The sequence below is a fragment of the Sander lucioperca genome, chromosome 15 (assembly GCF_008315115.2).
Source record: "Sander lucioperca isolate FBNREF2018 chromosome 15, SLUC_FBN_1.2, whole genome shotgun sequence".
Taxonomy (NCBI): domain Eukaryota; kingdom Metazoa; phylum Chordata; class Actinopteri; order Perciformes; family Percidae; genus Sander; species Sander lucioperca.
In genome coordinates, this window is record NC_050187.1 from 27,387,094 (window position 1) to 27,399,780 (window position 12,687).

At 40.3% G+C, this 12,687-nt stretch overlaps 1 protein-coding gene across 4 annotated transcripts; it reads left to right on the plus strand.

The window, feature by feature from the left end:
* Window positions 1–201: 201 nt before the first annotated feature.
* On the plus strand, window positions 202–11,955 carry nphp1 (nephronophthisis 1). 4 transcript variants are annotated; one of them, XM_031316077.2, is made up of 20 exons: window positions 202–508; window positions 1,186–1,247; window positions 1,503–1,563; window positions 2,233–2,366; window positions 2,698–2,890; window positions 3,648–3,749; window positions 5,230–5,360; window positions 5,532–5,577; window positions 5,770–5,857; window positions 6,375–6,469; window positions 6,672–6,800; window positions 7,653–7,727; window positions 8,347–8,457; window positions 8,724–8,806; window positions 9,117–9,193; window positions 9,362–9,473; window positions 10,133–10,245; window positions 10,329–10,402; window positions 10,721–10,765; window positions 11,490–11,955. In XM_031316077.2, exons 1-20 carry the CDS (start codon window positions 443–445, stop codon window positions 11,766–11,768), a joined length of 2,076 nt encoding a protein of 691 aa, XP_031171937.1. In that variant the 5' UTR covers window positions 202–442; the 3' UTR covers window positions 11,769–11,955. The 4 variants fall into 4 exon arrangements, with proteins under 4 accessions (XP_031171937.1, XP_035848324.1, XP_031171936.1 ...); XM_031316076.2 differs by having other exon boundaries at window positions 204–508; window positions 5,529–5,577; XM_031316079.2 differs by having other exon boundaries at window positions 205–508; window positions 5,529–5,577; window positions 9,362–9,461; window positions 11,490–11,768.
* Window positions 11,956–12,687: the final 732 nt, after the last annotated feature.

Here is a 12,687-nt window from a genome sequence, read left to right on the forward strand (position 1 = left end):
GAAGTAGGCCTACCACTGGAAATATAGCATTCGTCATTTAATTAACCAGCATCCAAAAGAGACAGATTTGTCTTTCTCAGTCTATGGTCTTTCTATAGCTCCATCCTCCACTCCAGTAGGTGGCGGTAACGTTTTACCAACTTCCAATATATCCGAGAGGAAAGCATTAGATTGTTTCAAGGTTGATGTAAAATGAACTGAATTTATGAATATATATTTTAAAAAACACATACACAACACATATTGTTTATATCAATAAACAAAGATTAGACGACTTAGAGCATGGATGATTCCAAGCTATGGATCAGTAAAGCCCATAGACTGTAATTTACAGTCCGAGCATGAAGAGGAGCCCGGTTGCCTGGCGACCAGTGGAAGTGTAGCGTCAGCTAGCTAGCTAGCCTGTCTAACACATGGAATATGCCCCATAAACCGCGTATAAATGCCACCAAAACGAAAAGGACGTTTGCAGCTTGTCCAGAGAGAAGTGGACGAAATCACAAAACAGGTTTGTTACAGGAAAACTTACTTCATAACAGTTACCTTGTTGCAGCTGTCGCACTTAGCGACCACTTTTTAAATAAAGTGATCCCCAAGGCTTGAGCTATAACTGTTAGCTCCGTATTTAATTAGCTAGCTACGTTTTGACCAATTTATTATAAAACCCCTTTGCTGTTACAGAAGTGCTTTGAGCTAGCATATATGTACATACATGACTGAAATGAAGCACGTATGGACATTCAGTAACGTTAAACAATGTAAACAAAGATAAAAGTCAAAGAGAATTTCCCTAAAAGTAAGTGCTTTTGGGTTAATGGGGTGAATGCCGAATTTTCCAGAACACATTAAGAGAAATGCCTTATGATTTGTTTAATGAAGTGCTCAGTCAAGAAGTAGGGAAACATTAAAAAGCCAGATTTTAAATTAAGATTGGCTAGGAACATAGGATATTTGGTGAATGAATGAATATTTTTTTTTTTAACAAAAGGCATTCATAGGCTGGCTTGTAGTTTTGTTGCCAGCAAAAACATCCAACGTATGGAACAGATCTGAGCTATGTGGTTAACAGAATATTATCATTAAACATCCATTATATACTCTGTGATTTGCACAGATGTACTCAACTGCACATTTGTATCAACACCCCTGTATTTACTGTCAGTTACTCTTGTTCTTCTAATCCAGGTTGACAGTCTAGTGAAGGATGTGCAGAGTCAGGATGGATCCACTGAAGAGGCATTTCGGAGGTAAACAGCTCCAACAAAGCCACACCAGTGCTCCCTAAACTAGTTTTACTCACAGTAACTCCAGTTAAGACTAGGACCCTCTTCAAGACAATCACTGAAAACTATTGAAGGGACATGGTTTTACTCCGCTTTTTGTCCTTTTCCTTTTTTTCCCTATCTTATTGTGATTTGGTTGATTTTATTGCCCTTTTCTTAAACAATACTTTGAGGCTTGATTTTTTTTCTTTTTCAATCTTAATGCCCAATTCCAAACAGATGTCAAGAACTGCAAATGTCGGCAGAGAAGACACTAATGACACTGAAGAAACTGACCAAGGTTAGTGTGCTGTACTGTCTGTACACTTGTGAATAGTTTTAAGTATATTCTTTGTAATAAGTATGTAATAAAATGATTCAATTCAAATCCTAGATGACCTCCAAAATTGCAACCAAACTATCACAATGTGGTTTAACTGAAAGATACTAAATAACATAAAATCATTGCTCATTGCAAGATTAAAAGGGGTTATGTGGGCAACATTTACCATAGCGCCTGTGTGGGTCAGAGGTACATTGCAGTGATGTGACCAATACTATTGCTTGACCTATATCAGTGGTTTATCTTGAAAATTGGTTACATTTATGGTTCAAAATCATGTCCTGTTTTCTGAATGGAAAAACCATGGAGGCAGCATTCCAATTATCATGGGAGGACAACCATTGCTTATTGAAAACCAGACTGATGATTTTGTTTGTGTTGGCAGCTACAGTAGGTGATCTGTTCAATGACAGGAATATGACGATGATGATGAGCACAGTACTGTACATTATTGATTAAATAATAGATCAAATACAATTTTCAAAGAAAGTCAGGTATCACTGACAGGCTATTTTGGTATTGCTTAACAATTCTCATAAAAAAACAACTGTATTGTGTATTGTTCTGCTCTCTTAAGGTAGCTAAGCTAGCTAAATTAACGATGTAATTTGTTGCTTGATTTTCTAGGCAGATGAGCTGGCTCCAGTGGGGAACTATGATCAGAGGAAGCAGGAAGAGGAGAGACGACTGCTGAAGATCTTGGAGCGTGTAAACACACTTTCTCTGGAGCTTTCACCACCAGGACCCAGTACTGTTGCAGGGTCAGTGGCCTGTGTGTTCATTGCAAAGACAATAAAGAGATGTGATAGGGGTCATTTATGATTGCTTTATTATAGACATACTCTCTCTTTGTTATCCAATTATATAAATCTCATTCCTCTCTGCAATGGCTCAATTTCCCCACAATTTATCCTTTGTAAAGAAGTTGCACGGAAACATACATTTCAAAGCATCGATCACATCCAGCTCATTTGAACTTTAAATCTCAGTGTTGTTTTTTTTCAGGGTTTAGCAGAAAAATAAAGACATTAGTTTGCCATCTCATCCAAAATGTTAGAGTATCTCTTCACTTTACCATGTTGTAATCCACAGAAATGTTTCAAAGGAAGATAGCAAGTACGAAGACGACGAAGATGAAGTCGACGAAGACAGTGCAGATGATGAAGCTGATGGTGCTGATGAAGATGAGAAACAAGCTGTGAAACCGCCCTCTCAGTCAGACCCTCACATCTACACAGCCCTCAGTGATTTCAAAGGAGAACAGGAGGGAGATCTGTCTGTTCAGGTGAAGTACTTCCTGTTTCAGAGACAGAGATAAAGCACAGACAGGCTACATGTCAGCAGCATGCAGGGGTGTATAGACGTGGTTATAATGAGTAGCCAGAGTTCAGCTGGAGATGCAAGCTTAACATTCCAGCATTCTCCTCGTGTGGCTTTCTTGCATCACTTGAAATTTACCCGTGTAACAATAGACTCTTTCAGGTCATGTATCTTGAGTTTTAAACCCTCTGCTCAAACCCAGGCCCAATCTCTTAAGGTGACCTCTTTTTTAACTGCTGCATGTGCTTGAGTACTGAGGTTTAGGAGCTGAGGCCTTTTGCGTGGTTCCCTGCTACTACCACAATGTATTTTTATCATCATGTCTAATAAGCCATTCAAAGCATCTCCAGTAATAACAGATAATCAGGAAATGAAAAAAAAATACTTTAAGTTTGTTGTCGACAGAACTTACAAACACAGTGCTTAGAAAGTAAATTCAGAAGCCTGCTTTAGTTTTTCCTTTTTTTTCCTTGCCACTCAAACATTGCTTTTTATTACATTTGTTAACAAAAGAGGGTGCTCTTGCCCCACAAATCATATGTGCACAGCCCTGCAGGTACGATGAAAGTGTGACAGAAAGGCTAACAGGGAAACATTATGAAGGGAAGTATTCCCGACAAGCTTGTCAACTACACACTTCTTTAATTTTAAGCAGAGAGTTTGTTAGTAATGCATATATAATGTGAAGTTACATGACTTGTTTGTCTCCCTGCTGTTTTCAGAGGGGGGAGGTATTGAGGATTATCAGAAAGACAGGAGATGGATGGTGGCTGGCTCAGGATGCTAAAGGCAACACAGGAGTGGTTCCAAAAACCTATCTGAAGGTACACAATTTGCTAAACCTCTGCATCACATTAAAGGTGCACTATGAGTTCCTGCATGGTTTCAGCGCAATTTCATTTTTGTCTCAAATCATAGGCATCTCTCCTTGATCCGCTAGCTGCCTGGCCCCTGAATACACTGTGAAAAGCCCGGTCTCGGGAGATAACACAAGGGTCGTAAACGTCAAACTAACACTAGAAGCACAGGCTGTACACCAAAATACAACAAACCACTCCAGCCAATCACCGACAAGATGGTTGGGGGAGGGGGTAGGGGACAGTTACGGAATTGCTTGCTCTGTTTTGTTTGAAATTTACTTGGAACGTCAACAGAAGTGACCATGCAGGAACTGATAGTGCACCTTTAAAGCTTCTTGTGTTGTTAAAGGGATATTTCACCGTTGTTAAGGTGAATATATCTTTAAATTGGTTCACTTATGTAGTAGAAATCTGAATTTCTTTTTAGAAATTCGTGGCTTCTAGGCCGAGAAAAGCCAGAAAATGTGTTTTTGGCTCATGTGGATGAAAGACACCAAATCCCAGAAGGCACTTTCTTCGCTGCTTTAGAGTCCACTCCCAAGCCACGCCTACCATTTACAGACAGACAGTGAGACGGTCAACTCAAGTGTGTTTTATTGTCATTTCAACCATATACACGAAACAACGTTTCACCGTGGCTCAAGTGGTGTTACACATTTAAAATATATAAAAACGACATTATATAAAAACGACATACGAAAAGGCTACATTTAGTGCACACACATTATAGGCTCCGTAAAGTTCAGCTAACGCATACTAGCATTAGCTTGGTGGGCTGTAAACACCGAGTATAAACACACTTCTGCACACCGCTGTCGAGGTCCCTTTCCCCGGCTATTTTCATCGGGCGACATCGCAGGCTGAGGTGCTGGTCTCTGTAGCAGACGAAGCTCGCGTAGTGTGTCGAGTATTCCATCATTAATAAAGTGTCCTGCATATTCTCCGATCTGTAACAATGTATCCCGGTGGTACACATGTGCGGTAGTTTGAATGCACATAATTGTTGTAAAAGTTTTCTGCTAAAAAGACGGAGCTCCCTGTTACCTAGCTTCAAGATGGCTGACACTCGTTTTGCTTCGGTAACCTTCGGATAAAGACGACAGTCCAACCCCCTATGGGCAGGTTGAAAACATGCGGAAGTAGCTCCTACTACTGCTCGTAGTCTATTGCCTCTGGGGAAAAAAAATTCCGATGACGTAAAAATCGTCGCTTTCCGTCATTGGAAGATTTTTTTCCAGACCCACAATACAGAGATCTCTCATCTCAGGGGGACATGAGGGAGGGAAGCACGGTCATTTGAAAATACTACCGGGTTTCTACTGATAAAAAGCTTAATGCTAAATCGGTGAAGTATCCCTTTAATTTAAATGCAAGTAGCTGTATTGTGTTACTGTAAACTGGCGAAACTCGGGATCTTTGGCAGTTAAATCCACTCACTTTTCAGATTGGCTCTGGTGTTGATGTTGATGATGATGATGATGATGATGAAGACGATGACGATGACAATGAGGAGGAGTCAGAGGAGGAGGAAGAGCAGATTGGCAAAGAACTGACTGATGACGAAGAGAAACAGAGGTTCTACATTTTAACCTACGTTTTGTAGATTTTGTAGATTGAGCGTTGTGGTCAGAAGTAACCTCGTCAGTAGTTCTTGCTACTAAAGTGGAATGAGAGACTTCTCTGCACGACTAACACTCATTAATTATCAATCAGTTCAATTTAAATTCCTCTGTTCTTCAACAGCAGTTCTCCACATTCCAACTGGAGTACTGTCAGAAAGGCTTTGACTGAGGTAAATATCTACACATTACAACTACGGCTACTGGAACTGATGCTACTGTTAATCTTCCTATCAACAAATATTAAATCCACAATATGTGAATTGTATATACAGTATATTTATTGTTTTAACTGTGTGTGTGTGTGTGTGTGTGTGTGTGTGTGTGTGTGTGTGTGTGTGTGTGTGTGTGTGTGTGTGTGTCAGATTGATGCAACAGATGTGCTCTCTGCCATGGGAGCTATACCTTCAGGATTCAGACCATCATCTCTCAATAAACTGCTGATGGAGGAAGGTCACTATACACACTCTAACAAACACACACACACACACACACACACACACACACACACACACACACACACACACACACACACACACTGTCAAACAGAAACACACACAATCACACTTAATAAGGTATACCAATAAGTCAAGGGTTGAGCAGTTTTAGAAGCACTAAAAGTTAATTTAAAATGACAGGGATACTGTAGCACACTTGTCTCAGAACACACTACAGATAAATTAACTGTTTTGGGCTTCAATGAACAATTCTTTTCATCAGTTAAACTGCCAGTTATCTTCTTAAATAATTGATGAATCATTTTGTCTATAAAATGTCAAAAAATTGTAAAATACAGATCACAATGAAGCAGAGGCAGAGAGACCATTTGGGTGATTTCTTCACAATTTATACCACACCCACTACAACTGCTAATGGTGCCAGTCACTATTAGTATCAGTACTTCTTTAACCCAAAAATTACGTATGATTAAAAAGGCAAAGCAGTAACCGTTTGTGTGTCTTTTTTCTAGGTATAACATACAGAGGAAGTCACTATATTCAGCCTAAGCTCAGCCAATCACAGCTCTCCTTTAGTGACCTCTTCCTGGATCCAGACACAGGCAGGGTGAGACAGTCCCTATATATATATATATATATATATATATATATATATATGCTCTGTGTGTGTGTGTGTGTGTGTGTGTGTGTGTGTGTTTATTAAAGACAATGTTCAGATTCCTCACACTGTTAAGCATCCAGTAATGAACAGGCTTCCTTGACAAAAACATATTTCTGTTAACTTATCAGTCTCCCGTTGTGTCTCGTAGGTTCGTGCTCGGCAGGTCAGGACTTGTGTTTGTTTCAGTTTGTGGAGCTGCAAGATGATTCCTACTCCTGGGGTTGGAGTTCAGGTCCTCAGCAGACACATCCGCCTCTGTGCCTTTGATGGAACTCAGGTAAGGTATTTCTGCTGTATATACAGTTTTTTTTTTACCCTACCCAAGTCTCTGCAGTGTGGAAACAATTTAATAAATACTGTTGGTTTTTTTAATTATTAGCTAAATTAAGATTACAAAATCCATGTAAAGTTGTGTGCAAATTTCACTCTGTTGCTGTGTTAGAGCAGGCGATTCATCTCCATAATGTGTTAGGAATAATCATGTATAAGTTGTTTTTTGGTATGTTAGCTGTTATTCAACTGTCACATTCCATATGTCAGACAACTCTTATTCATTTATGACACAAATGAAGCGTAGTGTTAAGTTCTGGCAGGTCATGGAGTCATTATCTCAGCTCATAGCTGACAGTTCCTAAGCCAGCACACCAGCTGATGGCTCAGCTGATTCCCACTTTTGATTGGATTTCCAAATGGCGCGCTCTATTTAAACTGCTTTTCCCAGCCTACCTTGCTGCATCTCTGCTAGCGCATGCAAACCACCTCCACCCAGCCTAAATTCATGTTGTCTGACTTAATCAATGTCGTGTCTCTGTCATTGATGCTGCTGTGTTCTGTACCCTGTGGGGATCCTGCACTACTGCTCTCCCTGCTTAAGGCTTTCCAGGGACGTGTGCTCTCCCTGCCTCATGCTTTCCACGTATGCCCGTGGAAGTGCGGGGAGGCCCCAGAACAGAACCATACCGCCAAATACAAATTGCAGATGAATGAATCTATTTTGACAAAGTGGTCCTGACTGACCTCAGGGAAATTATGAAATTATAACACATTGTTATTCAGACTAGACCTTCCTACCTTTCACTCTCTTGTTCTACCCCAGACTTTTTTTAAATGAGCTGTACTTGTGTTTCAGGTGTTGAGTAACATCCACACAGTGAGAGCAACGTACAACTCCAAGACTCCAAAGACCTGGAGCTTCTCTCCAAGGGTATGTTTTCAGCATTATGGACATGGAGTTTCACACTGTTGTGGTTGTTTTTCTCTGTTGTCTGGTCAGGTGATGTGAACTTTACTTAAACTCTGACGATTGTTACTGAGTTGCAGTGATAGAATTTGACAGATTTGGCACCAGAAAAGCTAAAAAAACTAAACCATAGCATTGAAGTTAATCTTGTGCTTAAGACTTAAAGGTACTCTAAGCGATGTCACACGTTTTTTAGGCTACGTGTTTTGTCACATACAGCAAACATCTCCTCACTATCTGCGAGCTGCCGGTCCCCTAAACACACTGTAAAAAAACGCGGTCTCTGTAGACAGCCTAGGGTCCACACACGCCAACAAAAACAAAGTGGTCCAACCTGGACCATGCAAACATACACAAACCGTGTTCCAGCGTTCAGCCAATAACGGACAGCAAGGATTGGGGGGGGTGTTAGTGAGCTGAAGCACAGAAGAGAGGGGACGGGATAAGGAGGAGGGAGGAGCGAGCTAGTCTTCGTTTTGTTTGAAAATACTTTGAACGTCAACAAGGAGTAACGTCACCCAACATCACTTAGAGCACCTTTAAATGAACTGAAATTGTGTTTGTGTGTGTCTGTTTGCTCCAGATGGCCGGTATCCTACCCGCCCTGCTAGATGGAGACTGTTTCCTCCGCTGCAACTCTGCATCTCCTGACCTCGGTATCCTCTTTGAACTGGGAGTCACCTTTGTACGCAATGTAAGGACAAACACACACACACACACACACACACACACACACACACACACACACACACACAGATACAGATACACATGTGATAGTGATTAGATTAAGTAAGATAAGACACTCACAGAGGAAATGAAACAAAATACTGTTGAGACCCTTTTTTGTTGTCACAAAAGACAAAAAAAGCAGAGTTCCTCTTTTCTACATGTGGTCAATTGGTAACAAAGCAGAGAGTGTTTTGGGAAACAGCTGTGTCCGATCTTCTGGGTGTGTTTTAGTCTACAGGTGAGAGAGGGGACCTTAGCTGCGGCTGGTCTTTCCTCAAACTGACCGATGACACTGGAAATCCACTCCCTAACAGGTACACACACAAAACACACTACCTATATATCATGCAGTATTATATCCACAAAAATGTGCTCACTTATGCAGCCAGCCGCATACATACTTACAACATGTATTCATACATGCAAACAGTCTCATACTGTAAATAGACCATCATACATACAGTTAAATCAACACAATACAAATATGAAACACACTTTTTTATTTTCAACGTCATGCATTTTTTTTTATACACGTCGTGTTTGAAAGAATTAATGGATATCTGTGAAAATAAAACCTACCATAATAACCTACTGTATGAGTAATCTAATCTAACCTGTGTTTAGGATCTATAAGCTGCCAGTCAATGGTGGCACTCCTTATGAGAAGGATGTCGCGGTGGAGGCATCAGTCACCAGAGGATGTAAGAAGACGCAGCAGAGCTCAACACTCGTGTCACATGTGTGACAAAGTGCCTAAATAAAAGCATACAACAGCATTAGTATTTGTTGAAATGAGATAATCAGATGTGAAACTTGCTCAGTATACAAACTTTGATTGTATCATTATGTTTTCTCTCTTCTCCTGTCAGCTCCAGCTGGTGTTTTCCAGCAGTTTCTTCAGGGCAGGCAGCAGCCCAGAATCATTATAAAGCTGAAATCATCCAACAGCCGGACCAAAACGCAGCTCAGGTGGGAGGATCAGTAAGAAAAATTTACCACAGAGATTTGTGGATTATGGGATGTAATTCAGTAACTAGGGCTGGGTTTAAAAAGTCGATTTTCATTTGAATGATCCAAAATCGATTCATTAAATCCAAGAATCGATCCTAGGCTACATTTTGGTGAGGAAAAAAACTGGCATGGCCATTTTCAAAGGGGTCCCTCTGTCACCTCAAGATATCAGAATGAAATGTCACTCAATACTCACTGACTGTAGAGTCTGTAGAGCTGCACTTTATTGTGTGTTCATGTTAAATAAAAAGTACATTATGTAACTGCTTTGGGGTCAGTTCTTAATGTAAACATTGATCCTTTTAAAAATGCAGGAGGTTGGAGGGAACCTTGTACAATTGTAGAATCTCTTTCATATCCAAGCTAAATTGGTATTGTAACTGAAATGTTCCTTACCTAACTGATATAGAATCAAAAATAAAATCGAATCGGGATTAAAATCGATTCGGGACCTTGTGAATCGGAATCAAATCGATTCGGAAAATTCTTGCCGATACCCAGCCCTATTAGAAACTATAAATCATTACTAGATTCATTTGGAGACATTTGTGTCTCACCTCAGCCATATGTACTGTATGTGTGAGCATATTTACTTTATTGCATATGTGGTAGTATGTTTTCCTCTTCAGTCTCCTTCCAGACACTTTGCTGCACTGTCTGAGCTGCATCCACCTGCTGGCTCTGCACAGGCAGCTGCTAGCCGACACACTGCTGATGGACAGGCCTACCATGCAGAATGCAGGTAATATACACATGTAATGCTTCTTATCCAAATTGCAGATATTCATGGTTCTTAGAGAGAACTCAAATGTCTCTCCGTTTCAGATCTGATATGCAGTCCTATACTTTCTACCTTTCCTATGCTGTTGGACCAACCAGACCTGATGGATGCTCTCAGGGTCAGTCAATCATTTATAATTCAATCAATCATTGAACATTTTCATGCCAGAAATGTGTTCACCGTTACTGATACCAAAACGTGTTTCCTCCAGAAACTCATTCCTAGCTAAATTAGGAAGCTTTTGAAACATCGTCTAGATTTTAAAATTACAGTAATTTAATTATTTCAGAGTTAAGAGCTCCTTAAGCAATGTGACTCACCTCATCTGTTAATTTGCCAGAAAGTCCTGATGATTTTAGATGATTGAGTTTACGAAACAACATCATTCAATAATTGTGCACAATTTAGAATAAATGTAACTGGTGTTTTCTTTCAGAGTGCCTGGCTGGATGCCGAGACCAACATGAGCAGAGCACAGAGGGTCAGTGTGTGTGTGTGTGTGTGTGTGTGTGTGTGTGTGTGTGTGTGTGTGTGTGTGTGTGTGTGTGTGTGTGTGTGTGTGTGTGTGTGTGTGTGGCGCGCACACGGTAGTGGTGGTTACCTGGTTGGATGAAATGCATTTCTCTACATACCAGTGCAGGCGTCCAGGCCGTGCCCTCAGCCCTGGAGTGTACAAAAAAAACAACAGATGGCAACATCTATGGACAGACTCCAGAGAGTAGATAAATAACAGTATCACTCAAAAATGTGACTCATGTGGGTGTCATGTGGACGTGTTGCGGTTTACACCAAGCCAGATTTCTTTTTATCAATGTCACTGTGCTCCAAGATTTCAAGCAATTCACTTATTACTAGACAAAGTTATTACTAGAAGTATTAGAAGTCACGGCCAAATCAATGAAAATAAGGTCCAAGTGATAATAAGTGACTATAAATGTAATAAACCAGAAGTCTTTCAGAATCCTTTAAATACAGCCTGGAATCTTTTCAAAGCAGCAGACCTACCTACGCAGTGTGTGTGTGCGTGCATGCATGCATGTGTGTAATACCAGTACAGACGTGTAGTAGGTGCTGACAGTATAAGTAACCTGGTGGCTTTTCTCTACCAAGGAGTTAAAATGTGTTTGTGCTTCCAGTGAATATTGTCACGGCAGACAGCTGACCAGGTTTGCAAATAAACCATTTCTTCCTTCCTATATTTGCAGAGAGACTTGTCCTATTTAAAACAGGAGTTTGTCAAAGTCTACATGTCGTCTGTCTATTTCCTCCTTCACTCTCCCTCGCTGCCCTGTCATCGCTGGGCGGACCCACCCTTAGAGGAGCAGCGCGCCAGAGTCATCTACACCACCCTGGATGCTCTCAAGCACACCCAGCACACCACTGGCCAATCAGGAGGCCCAGAGGTCTTTGTCGACCCCATGCATCAGCATCTTGCCTTTGATATCACAGAGTTGACCTTTGACCTCCTCCGTGTGTCACGGTAACAGTCACATCAAATCACTTACAGGGAATATTCAAATAGAAAAAAATTATTGAAGTGTATTCTAGACATCTTTTGCCTTAAAGCTTTACATTTGCCATAAAAACATTTTGGAACAGTTTTGATATGTGAAATTTTAAAGGATAAGGCTGGTGATATTCTATATTTATGTTGCTGTCAATAAATCCATTGAAAAAACAAAAATCGAAAATGCATTTCTCAATACTTTCCGACTTCCAAACAGGAGTTACCTTAATAGTACAGTATATTTGTTAGGGACTATTTTCAGCTGTGGATTAATACACAGTTGGTGCTCTAGTTTATGGCAGCAGGACCGTGTATGTGGGTCGACTAAAAATAAACTACAGTGCCCATGTTCATCGTGATGAAGGAACATGTCACCCAGTGTAACTGTGCGTTTTTAATAGTTTTTGGACAACAATGGATCAATTCATTGTTGGTTTTAGTCTTTTGTTTGGATTTGTTGCCTTGACTCTGCATTGTGACAAGAGATAAAGTGGTCCAGTTTTGAGAAATGCTAGCACAATGCTAACACATACATAACACACTGTACACAAACAACATTTTTGTGTACCTTGTGATTACATGAGATGCTGATTATGGATTATGAGCCTATTATTTGCCTGAATAGAATAGAAATAAAAGCAAATATGGACAATGTGTACAATGCTAACAGTATCACCAAAGATCCCTCTTTAATCAAATCATGGAGTTAACTCTGCACCTCTTAAAGCAGCCATATTATGCTCATTTTCAGGTTCATAATTGTATTTTAAGGTTGTACCAGAATAGGTTTACATGGTTTAATTTTCAAAAAACACCATATTCGTGTTGTACTGCACCGCTCTCTCTCACTGCTGCAGATCCTCTTTTCAGCTGGTCTCTGTTTTAGCTACAGAGTG